This window comes from Echeneis naucrates, chromosome 6 (assembly GCF_900963305.1).
Source record: "Echeneis naucrates chromosome 6, fEcheNa1.1, whole genome shotgun sequence".
NCBI lineage: Eukaryota > Metazoa > Chordata > Actinopteri > Carangiformes > Echeneidae > Echeneis > Echeneis naucrates.
The window spans coordinates 15,744,543-15,769,039 of NC_042516.1; the positions used below are offsets into that span (position 1 = coordinate 15,744,543).

At 41.5% G+C, this 24,497-nt stretch overlaps 3 protein-coding genes across 3 annotated transcripts; 2 read left to right on the forward strand and 1 right to left on the reverse strand.

The window, feature by feature from the left end:
- Positions 1-576: 576 nt before the first annotated feature.
- Positions 577-5,247, reverse strand: josd2 (Josephin domain containing 2). Its single transcript, XM_029504546.1, has 6 exons — positions 5,237-5,247; positions 4,127-4,401; positions 3,808-3,940; positions 2,859-2,984; positions 1,922-2,116; positions 577-1,687 (listed from the first exon to the last, which is right to left on the reverse strand). Exons 3-6 carry the CDS (start codon positions 3,927-3,929, stop codon positions 1,576-1,578), a joined length of 555 nt encoding a protein of 184 aa, XP_029360406.1. The 5' UTR covers positions 3,930-3,940; positions 4,127-4,401; positions 5,237-5,247; the 3' UTR covers positions 577-1,575.
- Positions 5,248-7,253: 2,006 nt separating this feature from the next.
- Positions 7,254-11,804, forward strand: ube2s (ubiquitin-conjugating enzyme E2S). Its single transcript, XM_029504977.1, has 4 exons — positions 7,254-7,422; positions 8,408-8,555; positions 9,889-10,079; positions 10,181-11,804. Exons 1-4 carry the CDS (start codon positions 7,420-7,422, stop codon positions 10,550-10,552), a joined length of 714 nt encoding a protein of 237 aa, XP_029360837.1. The 5' UTR covers positions 7,254-7,419; the 3' UTR covers positions 10,553-11,804.
- A 5,403-nt stretch (positions 11,805-17,207) lies between these two features.
- Positions 17,208-20,792, forward strand: shisa7a (shisa family member 7a). Its single transcript, XM_029505269.1, has 5 exons — positions 17,208-17,962; positions 18,608-18,762; positions 19,073-19,138; positions 19,430-19,615; positions 19,828-20,792. The coding sequence occupies exons 1-5, from the start codon at positions 17,208-17,210 to the stop codon at positions 20,790-20,792; spliced, it is 2,127 nt and encodes a 708-aa protein (XP_029361129.1).
- The last annotated feature ends 3,705 nt before the right edge of the window (positions 20,793-24,497 follow it).

Genomic DNA, 24,497 nt, shown 5'->3' on the forward strand with positions numbered 1-24,497 from the left:
GTTTCTGAGATCTCTCCAAGATGTTTTGTGTATATATGGTATGTTGGAGATGTCATTGAATCCCCCTTCCTTTCCAACTGACCTTGTTAACCCTTGAATTGAGTTTGTATGAGTATCAATGCTCCTTTTGAATGGCATCCTTTTACACTCAAGAGTCTAATATAAATAAAAATAACTTGAATAACCTGACACTGGTCTTCATGTCTGCGAGAAACACACACAGCATGCATTACAATAGATACTTAAAAGTTTTAGGTTTAATATAAATAAGTTTCAATATTATGAGCCTCTGAGCTTAGGTTTATGTTTGAGTTAGTCACTAGTGTGTACTGGAGACGGTGTTCCTTTTCTTTTGGATATGCATAGATCAATAGAAGAGACAAAACACAAACATTACAGTTACACACAGTCATTGAACCAGTGTTTTTGCATGTTTAACCCAATTAAAACTAACCAAAAATAGCGTTCTTCCCATTTGTGGATTATTTCTTTTAAAATTTGAAATGGCCATCTTCCCTATTTACTAACCATAACATCCACTGGCTTTCAATAAGGAACAGTTTCAAAATCAACCTGAAGACACATGAAACCTTGTTCCAATAGGGAACCCATCACAGTGGACATCATGTCTACTTTTTTTTTTTTGTCAAAGCTTCATTATTGGGTGAATTCTTTTGCATTATTACACCATAACACAATAAACAGACAAGATGTTCACTGTAATGGACTACCTGTCTCAACTATATATTCAAATTGACAGGAAAACAAAGAATATCCAAAATATCAAATAAGCATTTTTCAAAATCGAAGAAAAATTATGTAATAAAGACAATTTTAAGTAAATTGATGAAAACATGCAAACACACTGGCATAATCCTTTACAGATATCTTTACAGTACATATGCCTGTTTCAACACACAATGACGAACAGTGCTCACAAATCTAACTTTGTAGTGCATAGAAATTTTCCAACAGGTTTTTTGAAAGACATGATGCACTCAAGTACTGATAAACGTTGACATAATTTTGCGACTGGGTCATAAAGGTCCAGTGATGTCTTATATGGCAAATTCAAGTCAATTTTGCTTTTGATATTTTAGTAATCAATGCGACAGGAGATCATCATGACTTCAGGTTTTTTCATGCACCAACACTGTGTGCAATTTTTCTACCAAAAAAAAGAGTGAGTGTTCATTTATCTCAACTCAAAAATCATCAAACTAGCCCTCAAACTTAGAACATTGTTACTTGTCACTCTAATGCACCATGTCAACAAGTGTAAAAACAAACAAACCAAACATAGAATAGGACAATCCAAAATCACGGTGCCTATAAGAGCAATTGCTTTTGCAGTTTACAAATAAAACAGACTTATTTTAGGAGTAAACATCCATGTCTGCTTCTCTTTGGACCTTAATCTGTGTGTATGTTTGCAGATATTAAATGTATTTTAGTGCATTCCCTGAACATTTTTTTTTGATGAGGTGTTTGTTTAAAAAAAAATTATAATAATTTTCCCAGAAGAGTTTTTTTTTCTCCATGCTTAAGTATAAATGTTTGCGCTGTCCCATGGCATCACTTGTTGGAGTTATCAGAGTTGAGCCACGAACCATCCTCCTCTACCTCCCGCCGGACGACCAAGAGCATCTCTGCCACATCCTGAGAAAGCTGTTCACTGAGAAATGAGCTGAAAATGAAATAAGGATGACCGAATGGAAGGTTAAAAGAAAATGGGCACAGACACGGAGCAGATTACTGGAGTGAAACATCCAGACGCTAACAAACAGTGAGGTAAGCCTCACATGACCACTCATATTGGATGAGTCACTCACTGACGGAGTTCAGGCAGAACACAAAGGCCAAGTTTTGATCAAATTCACAGCACACACTGACACACAAACAAAGCTTATGGAGAACTTACCGTAGCTCTGCTTCTCCTCCAATACATGCAGGATTCTTCAGTTTGGAGTCAAGGTTGTAGTACTGTCCATTAACTTGACGAACTGCAAGCCAGTGCCGCCGTCGGAGTGGTAGGGATACAATGCCAAGTGATACTCGTGATGGAACATTTAGGATAAAGCCCTGGACCTTTGACACACAAAGGCTTTGTACCGTCCTTCATTAAAAAAGAAAACAAACGTGTAAAAAACCAAAAAAATAAAATAAAATAAATAAATAAATATATATTTTAATAATTGATATAGTTCAGGGCATTCTGATTGCATCTATTACAATTGAATCATGAGATACACTGAGATCTGGCCCACAAAGAATCTACAATGCAATGATCTGTGGGCTTGGACTACATGACAAACTGGAATTGTTGCCCATATTAATACCAAATGTGCATCAATCCACAGTGTTGGTATAACAAAGAATATGTAAATTAAGTCAAATAAAATCAGATAAAATGAATGATAGCTGTGCCGCAGGTTGGTCATCTGTTTTATAGGGAGGGGGGTTTACTAATTCGCCTGGGCCAGAAGATATCACCTGAGTATGCTGTCATTCAATGTGACTATGCAAATGTGTAGTCCAGACCACCTACAAATGAGGTCCCAGTGATCAGATCTCAAAGGCCTCCTAATTGTCTGTTGGGTGCATTCAGAAATGAAAAGAGCGTTTGTCTCACTTGCAAATGAATACAATAAGAGTCTCTTCAGTTGTTGGGGCAGTTCCTTGTTGTCAATTGGGTAACAGTACATATTTAGTTAAGAGTCGGAGAAATGATGGGATTTTTGTGGAATTTGATTATGAACTCATCGAGCTATGGAACGTTTAAAGTCATATTGCAGAAATGCTTTAAGTTGCTTGAAAGAAAAATTTCAAATTGCACAGATTTGATATGCCTCACTCACCTGCGTTTATCCCACCACACTGCAGCCAGTTCCCTGCTCTGTAGTGCAGCCATGATGACATTGACATCATAGTTTCCTGTGCCTAACACTGACCGATGAGGGTTCACTACACACTGTGGAGCCAGCCTGCAAAGGGGGAGCAACAGACGAATTCAGCTTTTTCAAAGGAAAAATCTCATATGTGGTTGAGCTTGTTTTCAATTTAGGCCATTGGCTGACGGACTCGTTTTTTTACAAAACTGGTGGAAATCAGGACCACTCTAAGATATATAGCCACAATCTGGGCTGTAAGATGTTCCCTTGGTAGTTTTGATTGGCCATGGCTTAATTTTTGTCAAAATGATTTATCATTACAATCGAACTTGTTTCTAGGTTGGACAAAGTTTCTGAGTTAAGAGAGACCTGAGGTAATTCTACCTGTTCATTCATTCAGCAAATGACATCTTAAAACAACAGTCACACTAAATGTAAGGGTTTGCGCTATTATTTGGATATTTCCATTCAATCTTGACCTACTTGTCACCCAGCTTCATTTTTTACTTCTTACTTTGTACTCTGCATATTCATATTTATGTTCACATTCAATCTATATTATAGTTCTTAAGCATGTACATATTTATATTCTGAAGCACCTGTAACAAAAACATATTTCCCATGGGGATAAATGAGGTATTTCTGAAACTGATTCTGATGAAGGAAGATTTGTTGCAGGGCTGTCATATCTGCAATAGTTTGGATTTCTTTTTCCCGACAATACAGTACTTTGTTTTGGTAAATGGGACACGTGGCACACACAATTAGAATAATAAATGTCCAAATTAGCAAACTGTCAAATAAGTTCTTTTCAGCTTTCGGCCCTGAAAAGCTTTGGATGTTGGGTGTCTTCCTTCCTTTGTCTGCCCCCTGAGCGGGCACACACCCCGGACACACCGCCTGGATGTCCGCCTACCGCTTGCAGATGTCGTCGGCCGTCTCTTTGGTGAACACCCGCTCCTGGAGCACGTTGTTGAGGGCATGGATGGCGCACAGCTCCAGTCGTTGCTTCTCATGAAAAACTTCTCCTTCGCTCATGCTAATCGTCTCTTTGAGGGGAATAAACAGCTGGTTAGCTAACGGAGCTCCGTTCACAGCACACTCAGGCTAACTCTTACTAAACACACGCTAGCAACTTCTGAAGATAACGAGGCTGAAAAAAAAGTGTCGGTCGGTTAAACGACAAATCTGGTTACTAAACATTTGACAAAAAAAACAGTAATGGAGCCACCGACCTGCTGATGAAGCGGATCCTCGTTGGAAAGATGCTGGAGCCTGACAGCTACATCCAGAAACCGGAAGCAGAGCCGCTGTTTCTGTTGTTGTTACTGCTGCTGCTGTTGTTGTTGTTGTTGTTGTTGTTGTTGCTGTTGTTGTGGGGCTGTCCCGCTCATTTACGACACACACACCTCGACGCTGGAAACTCCGCGACTTTAATAGTGACTTCGCTAAAGGCTAAATAAAAAGAAACAGCGAGCAGCGAACATGTCCGATGTGTTGACTCCGCCGGCTAACAGCTGTGTTAAAGCGCCCTCTAGCGTTCAGCCTCCTTACTGTTATTTGCCCCAGTGGGAGGCAAGAGGCCGTCTGCTTCGTCTTTTCTTGTCTTTAGTCTTCACCAACAGAATACTGTAGAAAATCATTAAATTACACTCAGTTAATCTACCTTTTATCAGCCTGCAACATGCAAAAAAGGCTACGGGAATAAAACCACGGATGCTGTGAATATGTGGCACATAATTTAACCTTTGGGCCACCAGATACCTCTTAAACATGCATTTCATAAACAGCTTATTGAAACTAGGCCTCCACATATGAAATGTTATAGCAAGATTAGATGGCTGCCAAATGAAGCTTCCTGCTCCTGCTTTGCTAATTTGATTTTACTTAGGTTTTACTCCTGGATTCAATGGACAGAATATGTAAAATACTAGGATTCAAATTTTATTGAAAAAAAAAAAATAAATAAATAAAATTTCAAACTGATTTTAATACAACTTTTTTTTTTTTTTTTTTTTTAAATACACAACAGATCAGCAGCTGTTAACACTTGTTCAACCAAACGTGTTGTTGTCATTTGAGAGATTTTGAACTATGTAGTTGTTTTTTTGGACAGCAGAGACTATAAGCAACCTTTTTGAACTGCTTGACAATTGTTTGCATAAAGCTTTAGTTTTTGTTGGCCGTCAGCCTATCATTTTTGAACAGTGTGGGAACCATATCTGCTAACAAGCTGCATAGAGTGCGAACAGCTTAGTGAGAGGACAACAGATAACATTAAATTTGATTTGGTGCTTCCTGTCACAAAGCTGGCTGACACACAGCTGTTGATGTGTCTGAATGACATCGGAATAGCTGGAGATGACTTTTTAAATCTGAAAGCCCCAGCACTTACTCCGCCACCTGAAGTCTCATTGCACAAGAGGTACGACCTATTGACTCTAAATAACATGATGGTAAATGCCAAGCAGCCAAATCTGTAAACATTTCGAGGGCCAAAAACCTAAGAAACGGCCCCAAAACTCAGCCAAGGTTCATCCAAAACACAAGGAAAAGCCTCAATCCCACTACCAAGCTGAGGGCTGGAAAACACACCTGCAACTCCACATCAAATGAAACAGACAGTTCTGATTGGTGACTCTACAACCCAGCATGTAAAAATGGCAAAAACCAAAAATCCAACTCTAGCTGATCTGTCAGGGAGCTGATAGTGATATCGCAGACTATTCTGTCGACACACCCAGACGGACATGATTACTATCCACACAGGGTCTTTTGACATCCTACGGAGGAAAACTGGCACTGAGATCCTTAAGAAAGACTTCTCTGCTACTGGACAGACTGCATGACTGTGAAGCACATCATGTGTCAATCTTAGATTTTTTAATTGAATTTTTCTGTGTACATCGTGCATGGGATAAAGGAGCATTAAACAGCCGTAGCTCATCCAAAATGCTGCTGCTAGAGCTTTAACCAGAACAATGAGATCAGAGCACATTACACCCATTTTAAAATCTTTACACGGCTACCAGGCAGTCACAGAAGAGATTTTAAAGCCCTGCTCCTAGTATACAAATCACACAATGGTTTGGGACTAGAGTACAACTGAACTCAAATCAACTATTTTGCAACTACTGGACATGAGCTACAGCGGTTGAAATGCTAGAAGTTTGTTAGACAGGTGTAATTGACTCACATAATCTTAATATTTCATAATCGAGGTGTATAGGTGGAACTACTAATGCTACTTATATTGACGGTAAGGCATGGACTTTCATTGTTATGACTACTCTACAGAGTACTAGTACCTAGGCCAGAGGTCTCCAAATCCAGTCCTGGATGTTGCTGCTCCAACACACCTGATTCAAATGAGTGACTCCTGATCAGACTTCAACAGAGCTTGATGATGAACTGATGATTCAGGTGTGTTGGAGCAGGAAACATCTAAAACATGCAGGACAGTGTCCCTCCAGGACCGGAGCTGGAGACCTCTGGACTGGACCAAACCCCTCCAGAGACTAGAGACTGGACCGGATCCCTCCACAGACCGGTTCTTGTAGGGCCTCTTTAACTGAAGGTGTTTTTGAGCTATAAACGTCTCTGTAACAGAATAACATCAGTGTATTGTATAATGAAAATATGCAACTACTTTCCTTTCCTGTATTTTTATATACTTTTACTTCGGTAATTTTTTAAAGCAAATACTTTTGTACTTTTACTTAAGTAATGTTTTGACACAGCTACTTTTCGTTGTATTGAGTATCTGTAGTTTTTACTCAAGTAGTGAAGTTGTGTACTCTGTCCACCTCTGGTCATAGTCGCCGTTTTAATGTATCAGTCTGACTGTAGCCAGTCAGTGGTAAAATGTAGCTGAAGTACTAAACGGACAAACTCATATTGGTGAAAAAACCCCAAAAGCACACTAAAAATTTAGAACAATGAACAGTCTACTTTTCCTTAAACACAGGAAATGCATTTTCCTGAGTATATTTACTTTCACTCAAAAAAGCTTTTTAAAAGTAGTACTTTTGCCCATAGTCATAGTTTTTACAAAGCAGGATTATAAAACGTGATATAAAGGCTCTCCCCCAGTTTTGAATGTCCTCTTTCTTTCTGTTTTACCTTCATTATTTTGCCTCATTCACGGCAGTTCAGTCTTTTCTATTTTCTTCTTATGGAGGAGGGAGAGTTTTTTAAATGGACCAATGGCTGATCAGCATCAGTCCTGCTTCCTGCTCCGCGAGGCTGATAGGGCTTTAGGCTGGGGCGCAACAACAATACTACGTCGCTATTGGTTAAAAAATTTGACGTATTACATCTCCCGGGTTCCCATTGGTCAACGGGGGCAGGTTAAACTGAGGATCGTATTTTTGTTCCTGTGTCAACGAAAAGAAGAAAAGAACAGCGGCCAGAAGAAGCAGGCTAAGTTGTCATTAAAGACATTTCTTTCTCAGACAATAACGGAACCGTCTCCTCTTACCTGACAGCAGCCAGAAGCCCAGCACCTCACCAAGAACTCATTTTAAAGATGGTGAGTCGGAGAGCGGAGCTCATTGCTAACGGCTAACGAGAGTCGCTGCTAGCTTCATACGATGTTGAATCGTTGCCAATCGTCGAGCTTTTAATTTGGGTTATGTCTATTTGCTGGAGTGAATGGGATTAATTAGAAGACATCTGCAATATTTACATAATTTCACAATTTAACCAAATATGAAATAAAGGCTGCATCACCATTTTTAAAACCACCGAGTAGCTTTAACATTAACGACATCTCCTCGAAGCTAGGCTAGCATGCTGAGGCTAACGTAAAGTTACTATTAGATGGACGTCGCATTAAACTCACTACTACAGTAATAAGATGTGGAGTTTTTTTGCTGTGCCAGGTAAAACCACGTGACAAAGGCCAAATTAAAACTTTTGTGGGGATGCGTACCAGGTGTAAGATCAGTTAAACTTTGCAGCTCATCCTGAATGGTTGGTAATTTGTCTTTGGCTAAAAACAATGAAGAAAATAAAATTGTAATGGCAGCAACTGATGAAGATCTTAACATTAAGCCTTTGGGGAAAAAACAACATGATGCATTTGACTTATCCTACGCGGGTATTGAGAGAAATTATTTATGGAAATATCGGTGTAGCCACGTTGGTTAATAAACACAGTTTTCTTCAATGTGCAGGTACTGAACAAAGAGCCTATCAGAGGATAATAAAACTTTCACTGGCATAGTGTATACTCATGTAACACATTTGGCTCTAAAAATATAAATAATGCCTTATTAAAGGTTGTTTAAACTTTACACAGCTATTGCAGGTAGTTATCAATTTAAAACAAAGTTTACAGGCCTTTAAATGTTGTTTCCATCTGCCAATGTAAACTTAATCTCATTCATTAAGTTACATCACTTTATACGCTAGATCATCTTCTCAACATGAGTAAAATACACAGTGTTTACAGCTTGTCGTATATATGTACATCAGCATAACCTAATGCTATACATCTGTATGTCTCTCTCCAGAACTCCAATGTGGAGAATTTGCCCCCTCATGTACTTCGCTTGGTTTACAAAGAGGTTTCAGCTTTAGCAGCAGACCCCCCTGAGGGTATCAAGATTTATCCCAGTGAGGAGGATATAACTGAACTGCACACAGCCATTGAAGGACCAGGTGAGGATTTCATAAGAAAGGGGGAAAAGATATGTCAATGTGATAATTTCTTTCTTTCTTTCTTTTTTTTTAAATAATATGCAAAATGAATTTCTACATTTCTCTTGACGGGGCATGGATTTTTTTTTATTTTTTTTATTTTTTTATTTTTTTTTATTATTATTATTTTTTTTTTTTTTTTAAGGAGAGTAATACATATATACAGTATGAGTCTAAGAACAACAAAGTAAAATGTGACAAAGAAGACCTGAAAGGGGATCTGAACTCTTCTTGAATACATTTTAGGAGCTGATAATTTTCTTTTTTGTGTGGCTGCTGCTATTTGGGACCAAGGAGGCCGGCAAGGCAGATGTTTGGAAGAGGCCACAATCTAACAAATATCCCTGAACATCTCAGGTGCTGGTGATCAGTACAGGACAAAAAAAGCCACCAGTTTGTACCCCCCCACCCCCCCCCCCCCCCCCCCCCCCTTAAATATATATATATATAAATATATAAGTAGATACTGGCTACACTTCATGCTGTAGCTATTTGGCAGTGAGGAGGAATTTCACTTAATGACCATTCTTCTATCAAAAGCATAGTGTAATAACAGCTTCTGTGTGTTACTTACTCTTTTATGATACCGGACATGTAACAACCATCTGCTCCAGTATGTTTTCTCCGTTGTTTAACTATCCACGCTTAATTGTTACTCATTACATCATTTTTACTCATTCGGGTAATATTTCCCTAAGACATGCATGAATGACTCACTTTTACATAGCAAAATATTTTTCATGGCTCCTTTGAAAGTTTACATCCACATGTATTTATGGGTTTTGTTGGTATCGCTAATCATGACACACATAACCCTCTCTTACCACGGAACCAATCCATGCTGTCTTGTCACAATGAGCTCACTGCTTCAGACCTAGTTATTATTGAGTAGGCCTCGAAGAGCTTGACACTTTTACAGATTTTATTCCTCTTCCACAGATGAGCCTCCCTGGTTGACTTATTGGGGACTCACATTTATACAAGCATTAGACATTTGGAAACAAACCACAGCCAAAACTGTCATATGGCTTTTGTCTGTCCAAGGACAGCATAAAGTGCAGATAGAGTATTATTTTTAAGTAGCAATAGAGTGCATTTCATAAGGTTACCAGTACCAACACTGACGATAGTAAAGTGAAGTCTGAACTAATGATCTGTGACTGACTTGGATGAAATGTTTTTCTGTTTGTTAGTGGAGTCATTTGTTGCTCCATGACCCCCTTTCTTTTAATGGTGCAAGTTTGGTAAAGTGAGGACATACTGTTCATGTCATAAATTTTTTATGCTTTGACAGAGGGAACTCCATTTGCTGGTGGCATTTTCCGAATGCGTCTGGTCCTTGGGAAGGACTTCCCTGCGGTTCCACCCAAGGGGTATTTCCTGACCAAGATTTTTCACCCTAACGTGGGTCACAAGGGAGAGATCTGTGTCAACGTGTTGAAAAGGGACTGGAAGGCAGAACTCGGCCTCAGACATGTCTTACTTGTAAGATGAACCATCAGTCTTTGTTATTCTGAGTAATACCTTAGTTCCCTACACTTTTTTTCTTTATCTTTACATTGTTGACTCTCTTTATATCCTGACAGACAATCAAGTGTCTTCTCATCCATCCAAACCCAGAATCAGCTCTTAACGAAGAGGCTGGGCGTTTGCTTTTAGAGGACTATGCAGAATATGAATCCCGCGCTCGTCTGCTCACAGAAATCCACGCCATGGGTGGGCCTGGCGGGACGTCTGGGGCTCCTCAGGACCCTAATGATGGCCCACAGCCAAAGAAGCATGCAGGTGATCCCACAAAAAGAGCCGGACCAAGTGCAGCAGCTGTGCCTGCAGCCCTGGGTAATGGAGCTAATGGAGCCAGTACCACCACCAGCAATAGCAACAGTAGTAGCAGTAGCACTAATAACGTAGCAGGGAAAAAGAAAGCCGATAAAAAGCGTGCATTGAGGCGACTTTAATACCTCAGCAGAACTTTCTGTTTGTATGTGTGTATGCGCGTGTGTGTGTTAGTGTGGGTGGGCGAAAGAGTGTACATATAAATATTGACGTGTGCTGACGATGTTTTGTTCCCTTTTTTCTGACTCTTTCTACCACCAATTCAGACTACCCACTTTGCACTCATACCTTACCCCTTGGTTTCCATACCTAAAGATGTGATGAAAAATGTTTGTTCCCTCTTTCAAATGAACAAATACACTGTCACTACAAAAATCTGTTAAATTTTTGGCTGGGCCATCTTCATAATGAATAATACAGGGATTGGTTTTCACTGTGCAAAACATGGCCTCTGTCTGTCCAAAAAGGAACCATAACCTCAGACGTGATAACAGCTCCTTTTAAAGTGTGTCTTGGTAAATGCTGCTGTGATGGTACTGTGTACTGCTCAGCCAGGCTCGCTACTGAGACTTAACCAAGATGGCTACTTCAACTAAAGTCAGGTTTTCAAACTTCACTCAAAGGCAAATAATGGCAGAGTTTAGGTTAAAAAAAAAAAAAATATGCAAGAAGTCATAATCGGGAGAGAACTGTCATGTCACGTGAAATAGTAACATCTTTTTAAATGTACTTTTCATAACTGAACCGACTGACGTAAAGGTATGGTAAGGGTGTGCAGCGGAGTAGAAAGTCTGTCATGTTCTTCATAGTCTCAACGCGTTTAAGTTTTCTTAATTAAAATTGTTTCACTGTCCAGTATTTTCAAAAGTTGTTTATAATTGACATGTCCATCTTCAGCTGTCTTGTGGTTGTGTGTGAAGACATAGATCAGTGGCTGTATGGGGACAGGGTAGGTTGCCAGACAAAAAATAAATAAATTAATAAAAAAAAATCATCTATTCTCTGTATTAAGCATACAGTGATGTAACATGCTAAAGCTACCCGTACTTCCCTACAAAGCAGTATGTGCTCTTAAATACACAGCTCTCTGACTAGCCATGTGGGTACCAGAGAATCAGTACATCAGATTAAAAAAGGGGGATTCCACGTTTGATAGAAAATGTCTCCCCACCCTTTGTACTAGCAGGGTTTCTTGGGCAGTTTTCTCTGTTCTAAATGGATGCGGGGCCTACATTTCCCAAGGAAACACACTGAAGCGCTGTCTTAATGTGGAAGGAAAAGGTGCCTTTGAAACTCCTGTTAATGTGCAGACTGTTGGCTGGATCTTTTGTGTCCATTTTAAATTATTTAAATAAATAAAACATTGAATTATGAGAAGCGAAATGAAAAATGAGTCATATTTGCTCTTTTATTTGGTGTTGCTTTGCATGCATAACTATTAAGTCAAAATTGTATCTTATGCAATGATAAGTGTATCGGTGCAGCCTCTAAGAAGGGCTACCAGCAGGGTTCACTGCTCAATGACATATAAAAACGCTTCATTTTGTTCGTAGAGGTCTCCTGTTCTGCAGTGATGGATTAACCATTAAGAGGAAACCAGTAATGGCATCCACCCCAGAAAACCAGTGAGGGAAAGTGCATCCGGTTAGAGCATCTTCTGAAAGGCGCCGCTGACCTGCAGCAGCACACCCACCTGTGTAGAAATAGCAGCTTGCCATACAGGTAATTATCAGGCCCAGATTGGCACGTACTTAGCATTTTGGCCACCTGCTCACCACCTCCCTTCATTTTCTCTGACAACAGATTCTTAGTCAGGTGATCTCTGGCTGTTAAGGGGATTCATGATGTCTTTATCAGCTCGTATACAATGTAATGAGGTGAGCTGATGTGCAGCACTTGAAACACACAACTCCGTAAAAAAAAAAAAATTGAAAAAATCTAATTTCCTTAATCGTGAGAAGGTTTTTTCTGTAATGAGATGGTGGGCTGAAGCCAAACAAGAGCCAACTTCACCCCCCACCCCCACACCACCCCCCCCCCGCCCCCTAAACTTAGTCTAATGTCTGGACTGCCGATGTGGCTCCGGCTCTAATTGACAGTTTCACTCACGCTTCAGTGTTAAAGCTTCTGTGCCTTTTTCTCCTTTTCATCGCTTTCATAATTGCCACCAACATAATGACACAGTTGCTGTGGCAACCGTGTCTCCGTGTCTCCGTGTCTCTTTTCCTCTCTCTCACATACAAACACAAGGAAAAAACACATACACTTTGGATCTCGGGTTTCCATCGATTTGGCCGGCTGTGTTTAATATTCCACGTCTTTGCTTTTTTTACTTTACTGCTATTTATTATTCTTCTTATGATATTAATCAATAGTCGCTGCAATGCTTCGTCGGGGCCTCTGTGTGTACAATGTGCTCCTTCATTCAGTTAATGATGGAAGGGAGATGGAGGTGAATAAAGATGAACGCCACTAGTTGACTGGGCCTATTGACCATCGGCGAAGAGTTGAGCGTCTCATCAGTCCGCCCGACCAATCACAGGGCTCTCCCACTGGCGGACCTCCGTGAGGACAGGCACAGTTAGACGTGTAAACCTATCTGTGTTGGAAATTATGAAGGGAACCAGCCTCAGTCAGTTGTAGATTGGGAAAAGTTAAAGTGGGTGATTTTTCTTTTCCTGCTAAAGAAACGCGTTGAACATTGCGAGCCACCGGATCGGTGCGTGTTCTGCGGGAGAGCCGCGCTGTAACTTGAGCTGTGCGGCAAAACGGAATTTTCCGATGTAGTGTGTAGTTAAATTTCGTTGTCACATGTATCAGACAATCTGAGAACATCTCGTTGGGCACTGACTCTCTCTCTCACTCTCCTGCTCGCGGTTTTTCCCCCCTCTTTCTGCCGTGATCATGGATTACCAATAGCCGGATGGAGACGCGTCGGGAAAGCTTGAGATCTGCAGCAGCAGTCAGAGAGAACACGGGCGTTTTTAAAACAGGTGGCAGATCCAGCAAACAGTCCAAGCTGTCCTGATCCAGCCACAATATCAGGCTGCCATCCGAAGAGGTGCTGAGAATCAGTGCGCAGGCTCTCCCAGCGCTCCTCTCCAGCATCAGAGCCGGAGCAGCGCACAGGTAAGGCACGACATTATGCACATTTTACTAATGCGGAAGGCAATGGCAGATTTACAGGTAAAACTGCTCTATGGGGTCACTGCGTGTTTCTGTGCACATGTAAAACGAGTCGGGCACCCGTTTAGACGCATCAGCTGTGCTGGAGGCTGTCAGACAAAACATTTGGATGAAAGCTGCGCCACAGAAACATCCACACAGGCTGTGCAGACATGTTTTCATCACTTAAAGCACTTTATTCGACAAATGCGACATTATGAACATACTGATGTTACTGAGAGCGCGCACGCACACACACACACACACACACACACACTCTCTCTCACTCAGAGACACAGCCGCGGATACACCCACGCACTCTTAGCCTACTGATACATGCAAGTCATGTCCATAATCCGCATGCTTGTTCAGTTCCAACTTAGGAACCGAATAAAGGACGGACTGAGGTCTGAGGAGTCAAAGTCCAAATCACTCGGCTGAAAAGTCGTTGCGCAGCTTCAATTTAAGCAAGCGCATCTCCGAGGCTTTCACTGTCACCGAATCATTTCTTTCGTAATTTCTTTCACCCATCAACACCAGAGTGCGTGTACAAATAACCAGGAGCCATTTTGTTCAATTTCCAACAAACACCTGTTGAAATCGTTGCATGTCCAGCCGCCTGCACGGCTTCTCAGCGAGCTGCAGCAAAAGGAGGTGTGTGTGTGTGTGTGTGTGTGTGTGTGTGTGTGTGTGTGTGTGTGTGAATTTTGCTTGCAATGCCAAGAACCTGCTGAAATGGTTTGTCATCCCTCCAGTGGCCATGTAACACTGGGATGCATCTCCACAGTTCTCTGTGTGCCCTTCACCCTTTGCTTCCCAGCCTCACTCTCTCCCTCTCTGCTGCATTGCTTCAGCAGCACAGTGCAGAGAGATGCCCACAGGGAGGACTGCTGCTTTTCCATCTTTGTTACTTTTATTGGAAAGCTCCAATATTAGTAATTGGACATTTGCACCTCAATAGTTTGGATGAATATTTCCTGATGAAGTGTGAATTTGAAACCTCAGCTGTAATTGTACTTTTATCAAGAGATGGGTTTGGATATCTGGCCAGAAAATCCTCCTGAAGTGCGTGGAGGAGTGAGAGCAAGAAAAAAAAAGGTGATAGAAGTTGAGCAGTGCTGGCAGATGACAGAGCAAATCGTCAGTGTCATCTTGTCCAGCAAGAGACGGGTAGATGTGACTTTGAAATCTGGTTTAGTTAATGTGTGTAGATTGGGCTCTGCCTCCCTTCCCTTTTACTGCTGCTTTCACTCACATACAGACAGAGCTGCAGTGCTATTCTGAGAGAGTTAGCTGCCTCAACCCACGCACAGTATCTGAGAAAGAGAGAAAGGCAGAAAGAGGGAGAAAGAGGAGAAGGAGGGAGCAAGAGGAATAAAGGAGAGGCAGAGACTGAGTACAAGGAGGTTTACAGGATGCCTACTATAGTCTCTCACATGCACACACGCGCACACACACACACACACACACAAAGCATACAGTTTCAGAGTCTCCCCCTTGTTCTAATGGGAGCTGATTTGCAGTTTTGATTATCACTCTTCTTGCATGTGGCATGGACTGTGTTTGCAGAACTGTTTGGTGGTGCTGTTTGTGTGATGTGCTGTGTTTTATTGGTAAGTGCTGGGAGAAATGTACTCGATTCTGTGCCACCCACACACTGCCCTCCCACTCATGGTCGTCTCTGCATCTATACCTCTGGCTCTTCCCGCTCGCCACAATCCACTTGCTCATTTAAATCCCTACCCTGCATTTATCCCTCTGCTCTCTTTCTCCATCATTGGCTTTTCAGGAGTGTGTTCCTCCTGCAGCCAAACAGGCACACTAACACACACCAGGCTACCAAAATTCAGAACATGCACGTGCAGACGCGCAATCCTAATGCAATTAATAAAAATGACGTGTACTCAAAATGTACAAAAGCGCCTTTCTAATCTTATCTCTTGTTTGTGTTACAGTGGACTCTTGGCCGACTCAATCCAGCTTTGATTGCCGACATGAAAACCCGAAGACAATTCTGGAAATGAAGCGTAGCATTTAGAGACGGTGAAAGGAATAAAAAATCTGTTGGAAAGCTTTTTTGGAACATTAGTCAGTGGGAGAACTGCGGCTTTGTGTCTCTCGGTTTTCCTCCAATGAACTCTCCTCAGAAGGTTAGAGGAGCATGTAACTGAAACAAGTGGAGCCCTCGGTGATTTCAGCATTCTGTCTCCCCCATCTGTGCCTACTTTCTCTGCTACAGATAGGGACGTTTTGATAATTACATATAATTATAATTTCTGTGGGAGACAGATCTGCCTCTGTCTATTATTGCCAACACCTCCAACACAATAACTTCACACATTTACATATTTCTCAACAAAAGTGATATTCTTTGAACCTCAGAGACGAATCAGGAATAATTTTACTTAGAGAGATGTGTCACATGGAGAAGCGATGTGCCATTCATTTCATATCTAATGAGTTATTTTGTGCCTAAAAGCTGAATGCAGAGCATTTAAAATCCAAGACATTTGTCTCATTTTGCATCGTGTTTCACATACTGAGAGTCGTTTCCTTGGTTTATGCTTACTCCTGAATTTCAGTTGTTACAGTCTTCTCACACTTAAGCTGAGCCTGCCTCATTATCACCCCCATCCCAATCACAGTCCGTGCCAGGCAAGTACTGATACACATTAATCCCACCATAGAAAATATTGAGATAAGGCACACTGTGTATCTGGAGATGTGTTGAGTGCCTAGAACAAGTTAACATGGAAATAAGTCCCCACTCCAGACAAACAAGGGTGTGTTAATGAACACCTTTCATCGGTGGTGCCGTCCAGTTTTTTCATTTGATGGTTTGATAAGCCAAAAAGCACCAAATATATGAAAAACGTTATAGATTTCATATATTTTTCCGGAAAAGAATCCAATCTTAAATAAGTGCCAATTCTGAATGTATGTTGTGCCAGACTGAAAAGGTCATCTAGGAATGAACAACACATAACAGATTAAAACTGTTTACATTTGGCCATACACTATTGCTTAAGTGCCATGATCAGCACAGGAATGTATGGGACTGCCATATTTTATTAGAAATAGTTGCTAATTTCTACTGGGATTGTGGTAATGAAAAAAAAAATTCCATGCAGCAGTAGATCAGACGTGTGGTCTTTGGGATATGTAGAATGAGACATTAGGGACTTAAAGCATGAAGATTGTTCTCAATTTGTCCTTTTTACAAAGCTGCTTTCATTCGAGTATTGTAGAACTGACACATGTTTTTGGAGGGCAAAAGATTAAGACATTACATTTTCAGAATTCCTTTCTAGCGGTAAATTAAAACTATTTAAATTCGATTATCCAGAGTTATTGAAACTGGCAAACTAATTTGGGAAATTTTTATGTTTAATGTCCCTGACCTTTTCTGTTATTGCATAATATGAATATTTATATCTGACAAAACAAAACATTACTGAATGAAACCATTGATACATCATCAATATTCAGTGCGCTGTACATGCTACTTGAATATTTCACATGCCATTTTAGTGGGTTAAATTGCAAAAGCGGATACATCGTTGTAACTGCATTGACTCAACCACAAAAAATAGATCTCTTAGTCATGTAAAAATGACGCCCACCACCAATCTCCAAATCCTCACTGTCTCCCTGCTCTCCCTCCTTACTGCCCCACTTATCACTTTTGTCGAGACCTCCCCAACCCCCCACCCTCAGCACCTAGACCCTTCAGGAAGGCCATTCACAGAGGAGCCCCAAACCGCCCCCATCCCCTCACCAGGCCAGGCCAATATCAGGCCAGCTGCTCTCCAAGGCAGGACCAAAAGCCCGGAGAAACTTCCAGAGACCTCAGAGGGTGTTCTGGAGATGCCTCCAAGGCCCCTGCCCCAGGTGATGTTCCCCAAGAATGTGACTTCGGCAGAGGCCCTGGCTCCTCCCTTAGGTGCAGCCCAGGTAGCGCCCATTCGACCACGACTGATAGATGTATGGACGGATGTTTGTCGAGGGTATTATGACGTAATGGGACACTTTGACAGCGCCTTTAACTGCTCCAAGGATACCTTCATCTTCTGCTGTGGAACCTGCAGCTACCGCTTTTGCTGCCCAGACCGTAAACGGCAACTTGAACAGAACAGCTGTAAAAACTATGACTCTCCCGACTGGGCCAAGCCACAGACAGACCCCATGATAATACCAGAAGAATTAGGTAATGACCCAGACTTTGATCCACTGAAGCAGCAGAGCCACAACACTGGCTTTGTCATCGGTGGTGTGGTTGTGTTCATGGTGGCTGTCGCTGTGGGCATCAAGGTGGTCTTCAACAAAGTCCAACAAGAAGCCAACCAAAGGGACCTGAATATGCCTAGGTGAGACTCAGACAAATGTTCCTTTCATCTCTCACTGTCAGATTTGTTTGATTACATATATGAATGCTGAAACGTAATTGGGTTTTCAGGACTCCATGTTATAATTTGAGCCATCGTTCTGGGGTCAGAATAATATTGTTACTGTAGTCAACAGCTGAAACATATTTTATCTTCAGGGAGTGCTGCTGCCGAACTCATAGTTGTTTTGATTTCCTCAGGGCATTGTATCTCATATAGGGCCAACAATTTTGGCATAAAATGTGCTGTTTTTTTTTCCTGGTTACATCTTTAAAATGTGAGACGATGTTGTTAGACTAATATAAAATGGTGATTTACCCCTTAATGAAGTGAGTTTATATCTTAGCTTCATTTTATATGTAGACTGTAAGGAGGTTGATTGTGGAGAAGGAGGCTGCAATTAAAATACAATATATTGTATAATTGCTCACAAAACGTCTTAGAAATGTCTGTTACATTAAATAAGATACCCTTTGAACAATATTCGTGATGAAAACTTTGAAGAAAAAAGAAAGTAGAACTTAGTGTTGGAAATGTTGGTATGAATTGGGGGGCATTTCAGCAAACCATTAGCCAGTTATTGTCAGGTTCAATCTTATCTTTCCTTTGGTCTGTTTATGTCATTAGAGCTCTGGTTGACATGTTGCGGCACCAGTCAAGCCCAGTCCAGCAGGATGAGAGAAACAACAGCGTGGCTCTGACTGTCGGGGATGGACAGGGGACACTGGGGAGAGCTCCAAAAAATCTTTACGCTCCAGGACTGCCCAGCAAGGACAACAGATGTGAGGATTTAGGACAGCATTAGTTAACCACATCCTCTGTATGCTGAGGCACATTATGTATGCACATGGATGCATGTTATTTTGCATCTGTTCCACCACTGAGATTGCAACTATTTAGGAAATAGAATCCTCCATTCTAACACTGAAGTAGTTAAATGCACAGGAATCTGGACATAAGTGCTTATAATGTGAGTATGCCACATATGATCAGGTAAAGGTGAACAAATGTAAATAGCTACATGTGCATAGTTGCCTTGATCTTTTTATACTAAAATATCAATGAGCTACTCTATGTTCTTTTGACCTACAGTGGGCAATTTGCAGCACAATTTCATCCACTCATCAGGCGCCAGCCCCAAACATACTGCAACTATCGGTAAGGCAACTGGTGAAAGCCGGGCTCCTATGTAAATGACGTGTAATCACTAAGACGCTTCATTTACTTCATTGAGTTTCATTTGAGGCTCAAAAGTAGACTCATTCATTGCAACAACAATAATAATGATTATCATAGCTTTGCTTGCTTTTGTTAATGTTGAAAACAAATTAAAATCTGTGTGTTCCAGTGAATGTTAGCAGATTCACACACTGCTACACAAAGTGTGATATATCCAGAGGAGCAAATCTCATTTAACACATAGTCATTTTCTCCCTGTGGTCTCCATAGAACGCACCCCTCGAATGAACAATGCACAGCTGGCAGCTGGAGGCACCCTGCTCTCCAGTAAACACAACAACACCAAATCCCAGCCTTCATTCCACCACTCCCTGCACAACCTGGCTCAGCTGCCCCCCTCTTATGAGAGCGCCACCAAGCCCGAGCTCAACAGATACTCCTCACTCAAACGCCTCGGTGAGTACTTTCATTTTTGAGAAATAAGGGCAAATGTACCAGCCTGTCTATGCCTCACTCCCCTAACAGTGCATTTTGTGCAGCCGTTTCATGAGCACTGAAGCACAGTGGCACTCTTGACCCTTTGGCTTAAAGTGCACAATTCGTCATTATGTGCTGATTCTATTTACGGCGGTGATAAACAATTCAGAGAAATTTTGTTTGGCTTTCAGAGAAAGGTCTTGATGAGTACTCCTCTGGTTACTGCACCACCAAGCGCCGTCCTCACACAGCCCAGCCGGCCCTCCAGTCCTCTCAGCACCACCTCCACTGGGGTGGTGACTACACCCTCAGCGGGAGAGGAACCCTCCCCAGGCACGCAGCTCGTCCATGGATCCCACCGCCACCTTCTGGCATGCCTGCCTCACCCACCCCCAATCCTTACCCTCTGGATCCCCCAGAACCCCAGTACAACCCCAACTACGACACTCTCTCTAAGCCCCCAAGAAAAGTCAAATCCACCGACCAGCTGCTCAACATGGGTGATGTCCCTGGCAACACGGGGACTTTGTCCAGGCTATCCAAGAACCAGCAACACCAGTACTACAAAGCCATGGCTGCCTCCAATAAGAACTCCAACACACAAACCCTCACCCGCAAGACACAGGACAGGCAGGACAGGCAGGAAAGGCAGGACAGGCAGGACAGGCAGGAGAGACAGGAGAGACAAGAACGGCTGCTCATGTCACCAGACCATTTGGAGGAGAGGATGGGGGTAGGAGGGATAGGTGTCGTTGATCCGTATGCCCACACTGGAGGGATTGTACCCACGCTACCTCGCCAGCAGAAGGCCCAATCCCAGCAGAACGTCTGCGCCACACCTTCTCTTGACCGACACCACATGATCAAGATGAACTCTCACCCAACGTCTGGACGGGAGCAGGAGAGGAACACTGCCATGACGGGGCACATGAGTGGGGGCATGGGCTGGGCTGGGGAGATGCCAGGGGCAGGGGTAGTCATGGGAACGGGAACACTAGGGGGCCACAGTGCAAGGAGGATGGCGTTTGCAGCCAAAAGGCAGAACACCATTGAGCAGCTACATTTCATACCAGGCGGAGGAGGTGGAGGGTCAGGAGGAAGTGGAGGGGGCAGTCAGGGAATCAGGACAGGAAGTAAAAATGAGGTGACAGTGTGAGGTTTGTGCCTAATGTAGAGGTTATCCGTCATGTAAGGTATGGGAGTAGATCACCCTTCTGCATTTAACTATTAGATTCATAACGTCAAGAAATACAACTAGAAATATAAAGTATAGTATCCGTATAATGTGTTTAGGCTATTCAAATTAGTGTTACCTTGTAATTAAATAGCTTAAATATGATTACTTAATGGCAGCACGGTGGAATGGTGGTTAGCACTGTTGCCACACAACAAGAAGGCCATGGGTTCGGTTCCCGGGCCTGGGGCTTTTCTGTGCAGAGGTTGCATGTTTTCCCCGTGCTTGTGTGGATTTCCTTCCACCGTCCAAAGACATCATGTTTAGGTTAATCGGTGACTCTAAATTGTCCGTAGGTCTGAGTGTGAGTGTGATTGGTTGTTGGTCTCTGTCTGTCTGTCTGTGTGTGTTGGCTCTGTGATGGACTGGTGACCTGTCCAGGGTGACCCTGCCCTCGCCCGATGTGAGCTGGGATTGGCTCCAGCAACCCCTGTGGTAGAAGATGAATGAATGATTACTCAATTAAAAATCTAAGTGGGGAATATCATTTCCAGTTATGTGATAGCCTACATCAGCCATATTTTGTAAAAGAATTTGCCATATTGCCATATACAGCGGTGCCATTACTTGTAGAAAGACTGACTAGAAAGGTGAAACAAAACCAACCGAAGTGTTGTTCATAATTTTGTTTTTATATATGTTTTTAAAAATGTACTCAGGAGCCATATTATATAGGGAACCAGATGATATAAAAAACAAAACAAAACAAACAAACAAACAAAAAAAAATCCTGAAGCAGTTGCTGAAGAGGAAGCCCATGTGGAATATCGTATCACAGAATTTCATAGAGAATAAAGCCAATGGCCTTGCTGGACTGTCAGCGTGCTCAGCCCCCGGCAGCGATAATTTATTAAACTCAATCTCTGGGTCAGGAGTGGACCGGATGAGTCTGGATGAACTGTGTGCTCAGAGAGGGATTTTGGAGATGTGATACTCTGCTGAACCAACCTCATCCTGACACGGGGAAACAGAACTGCTTTTTGTTGCTTCCCTTGTGAATAAATGGACAAGGGGGGAGGAGCACAGCTGCCTGACTCTGTGGACATACCCAGTTTACAAATCTCATGCTTGGGTTGCCTAGTTTTCCATGTGACCTTAGATCTAATCCCCAGAGGACCTCACACATTGGTCACTGTTACGCTACAGGAGTGTAAGCTGATGTTAGATTGCATCATGGGTGAGTTTTCCTTAGTGTTCCTATCTATTGATCAGGAAATAACTATAAAAACGTTGGGTTACCAAATGATATAGAGCCATCCACCACAATATTGACTAAAATTCTTGACAAACACAGAAGAGTCAAGAGATTACAGAACAGACTTGTATGTTCAATTTACCAATAAAAAGGAAACTTTAACATAGGTTGTGTATGAGGAGCAAAGGTTTTTCTACAGAGCACAAATGAATAGATCATGACACAGAGGTTGCACTTACACAATTGTCCTTCAAAGCCATTTGTGGAGATACAAAGAAAAAACCACAGAAGAAGCTGGTCTGACAATCACCATTTTATTCTTCTCACCAGGTGACAGATTAAACAAGTCAGCGATGTTTTGTACAGTCAAAGGATTGGCTTAAGAGCGAGCCAAAAAACCTCTGAGTCAGGAGCAATGGGGCAACCTGAAGCCTTCTCCTGCATGGCTCTTTATGCCATAAGAGACTCGGGTGGTTAGGAAGCCCTTCCCATTCTAATGACGAAGACTTTGCTGTATCATAACGCACTTCAGCCAGTGTGAGTTAAAAAAAAATTAAAAAGAGAAAAAAAAAAAAAAAAAACATCATCAATAACGCTTATTTTCAATACTAAGGGCTATCCTATCCTATATACTGTAGTATGTGATATCTGTGGTCCATATAAAATGCTATCTCTTTCTCTTGATTTTGTGTTGATATTGTCATGATGTATTGAGTATTAATGTGTACAAAAAACAAGAGCAATTTAAGCACAGTTCAAAGAGAATCACGGAGAGAAAACTTTGCACAAATCTATCCCCTGATATTTGCACCAGATACAAGACACCTTTGTATCATGTCATCAAGGTTTACATTCTGTACAGCACGGCTGAAAGTGTGACTGATCGGTATGTCGAGGTATTGTACTGAGAGACGATTTTTTTTTTATCAACAGAAATCGGAGGTAATTACGGCGATCAAAGAAGGAACGCGTCACTGCTCAGTTTTTGTTCAGTCATGTGGAAGGACACTGAGATGAAACGCTGATAAACAGAAACAGAATTCATTTGGACAATCTTCCTATACACAGTGCTAAATGTAGTTGTTCTGAATATGATGGAGTGTTATTATTAATAATTATTATAACTGTTATGGTTATTATTAACAATTATCTTATGATGTGATGTTCTTTTCCTTTGTGGGATTTAAGTGTTTATTGTTTTTAGATAACTAGCATTCTCATGACTAGCTGGTTTTTCATACATCAGGTCATAAATTCAAGTTTTTAAAAACATTCCAAATCTTGATGCATGCCAGCTACATTTCATTGAGAGGCATTTACAGTATGCCTGGATTTTAGGGTCATCTATGCTTACATGGCCAATTTTCCAGTTTATGTACTCTGCCCAGACATCGGCCTTATGACTTCTTGATCTCAAGTGATTACTTAGGTTTCCGCTCTGGTACAAAAACATCTATTGAAAAAATCTGCACCCTTCTAAACGTGTTTGTGTAGATGATGGTGTTGCAACAGACAGTGAGGTATAGATGAGTTTGGGATGGGCCAGGAGTTGGTTACGTCACCATACTAGGAACAGTCTGCTGTCATCACTGCGGTTGCCTGGTCCAATAACATATAATGGGTTGGTCACACAAAACCCATGATGCCATAATGTATGTGTGTTCGGGTGAATGTTTATTAAAAAGGATGGAGAAAGACACCTGGATGCTTTTAAGTGCAGTGTTTTTTTCAGGGAATTAGGACAGATGACACACAGTAGTTTTAGATTTTTTTTAATAGAGCCACAAAAGGTCTGTAGCAAAGTCTGTAATATCTCACAAGCCATATCCATCGAAACTCCATTTTCACAATTTTATAAATGGTTAATCTAATTTGTGGAAGTATTGTATTTTGTATAGCTAGTACAATCAGAATATTTTCAGTGATCTCTTTGACATTAATTTGAGAATTCAACAAATTATGTGTTAGTATTTAATGAATTGTACAGTGCCAAACTCATAACATTTTGTTGTCTCTCTATTGTTGTAGCATCCTACACGGCTACAAGAGTTATTTCTTTTTCACAACCGAGAACTAATATACAGGCAAGTGAGCTAAAAAGGCTAGTTTTCAGAGGGAAATGAATGAATATGGTGTGTGATTTGACCATTATGAATTCATTTAGAATGAGCATGGTTTGTGGCCACCTGAAATGTAAAGCATTACAGTCAATTATATGGGCAAGGAGAGTTTCCAGTCATGAAATTCATGGATTTATTTTCATGCTTGTAAATTTCAAAAAGACCCTTTTGTTATTGTTCAATGCATTGACCCCCTTGGATACGACATGGACTTACCAAGAATTTGTATAATAAAGTTGGTGGGAAAAAAAAAAGTTTTGTCCTTATGTGTGTGGGACATTTCTTCCAAGATTGCTCATGAACAATCTTTTT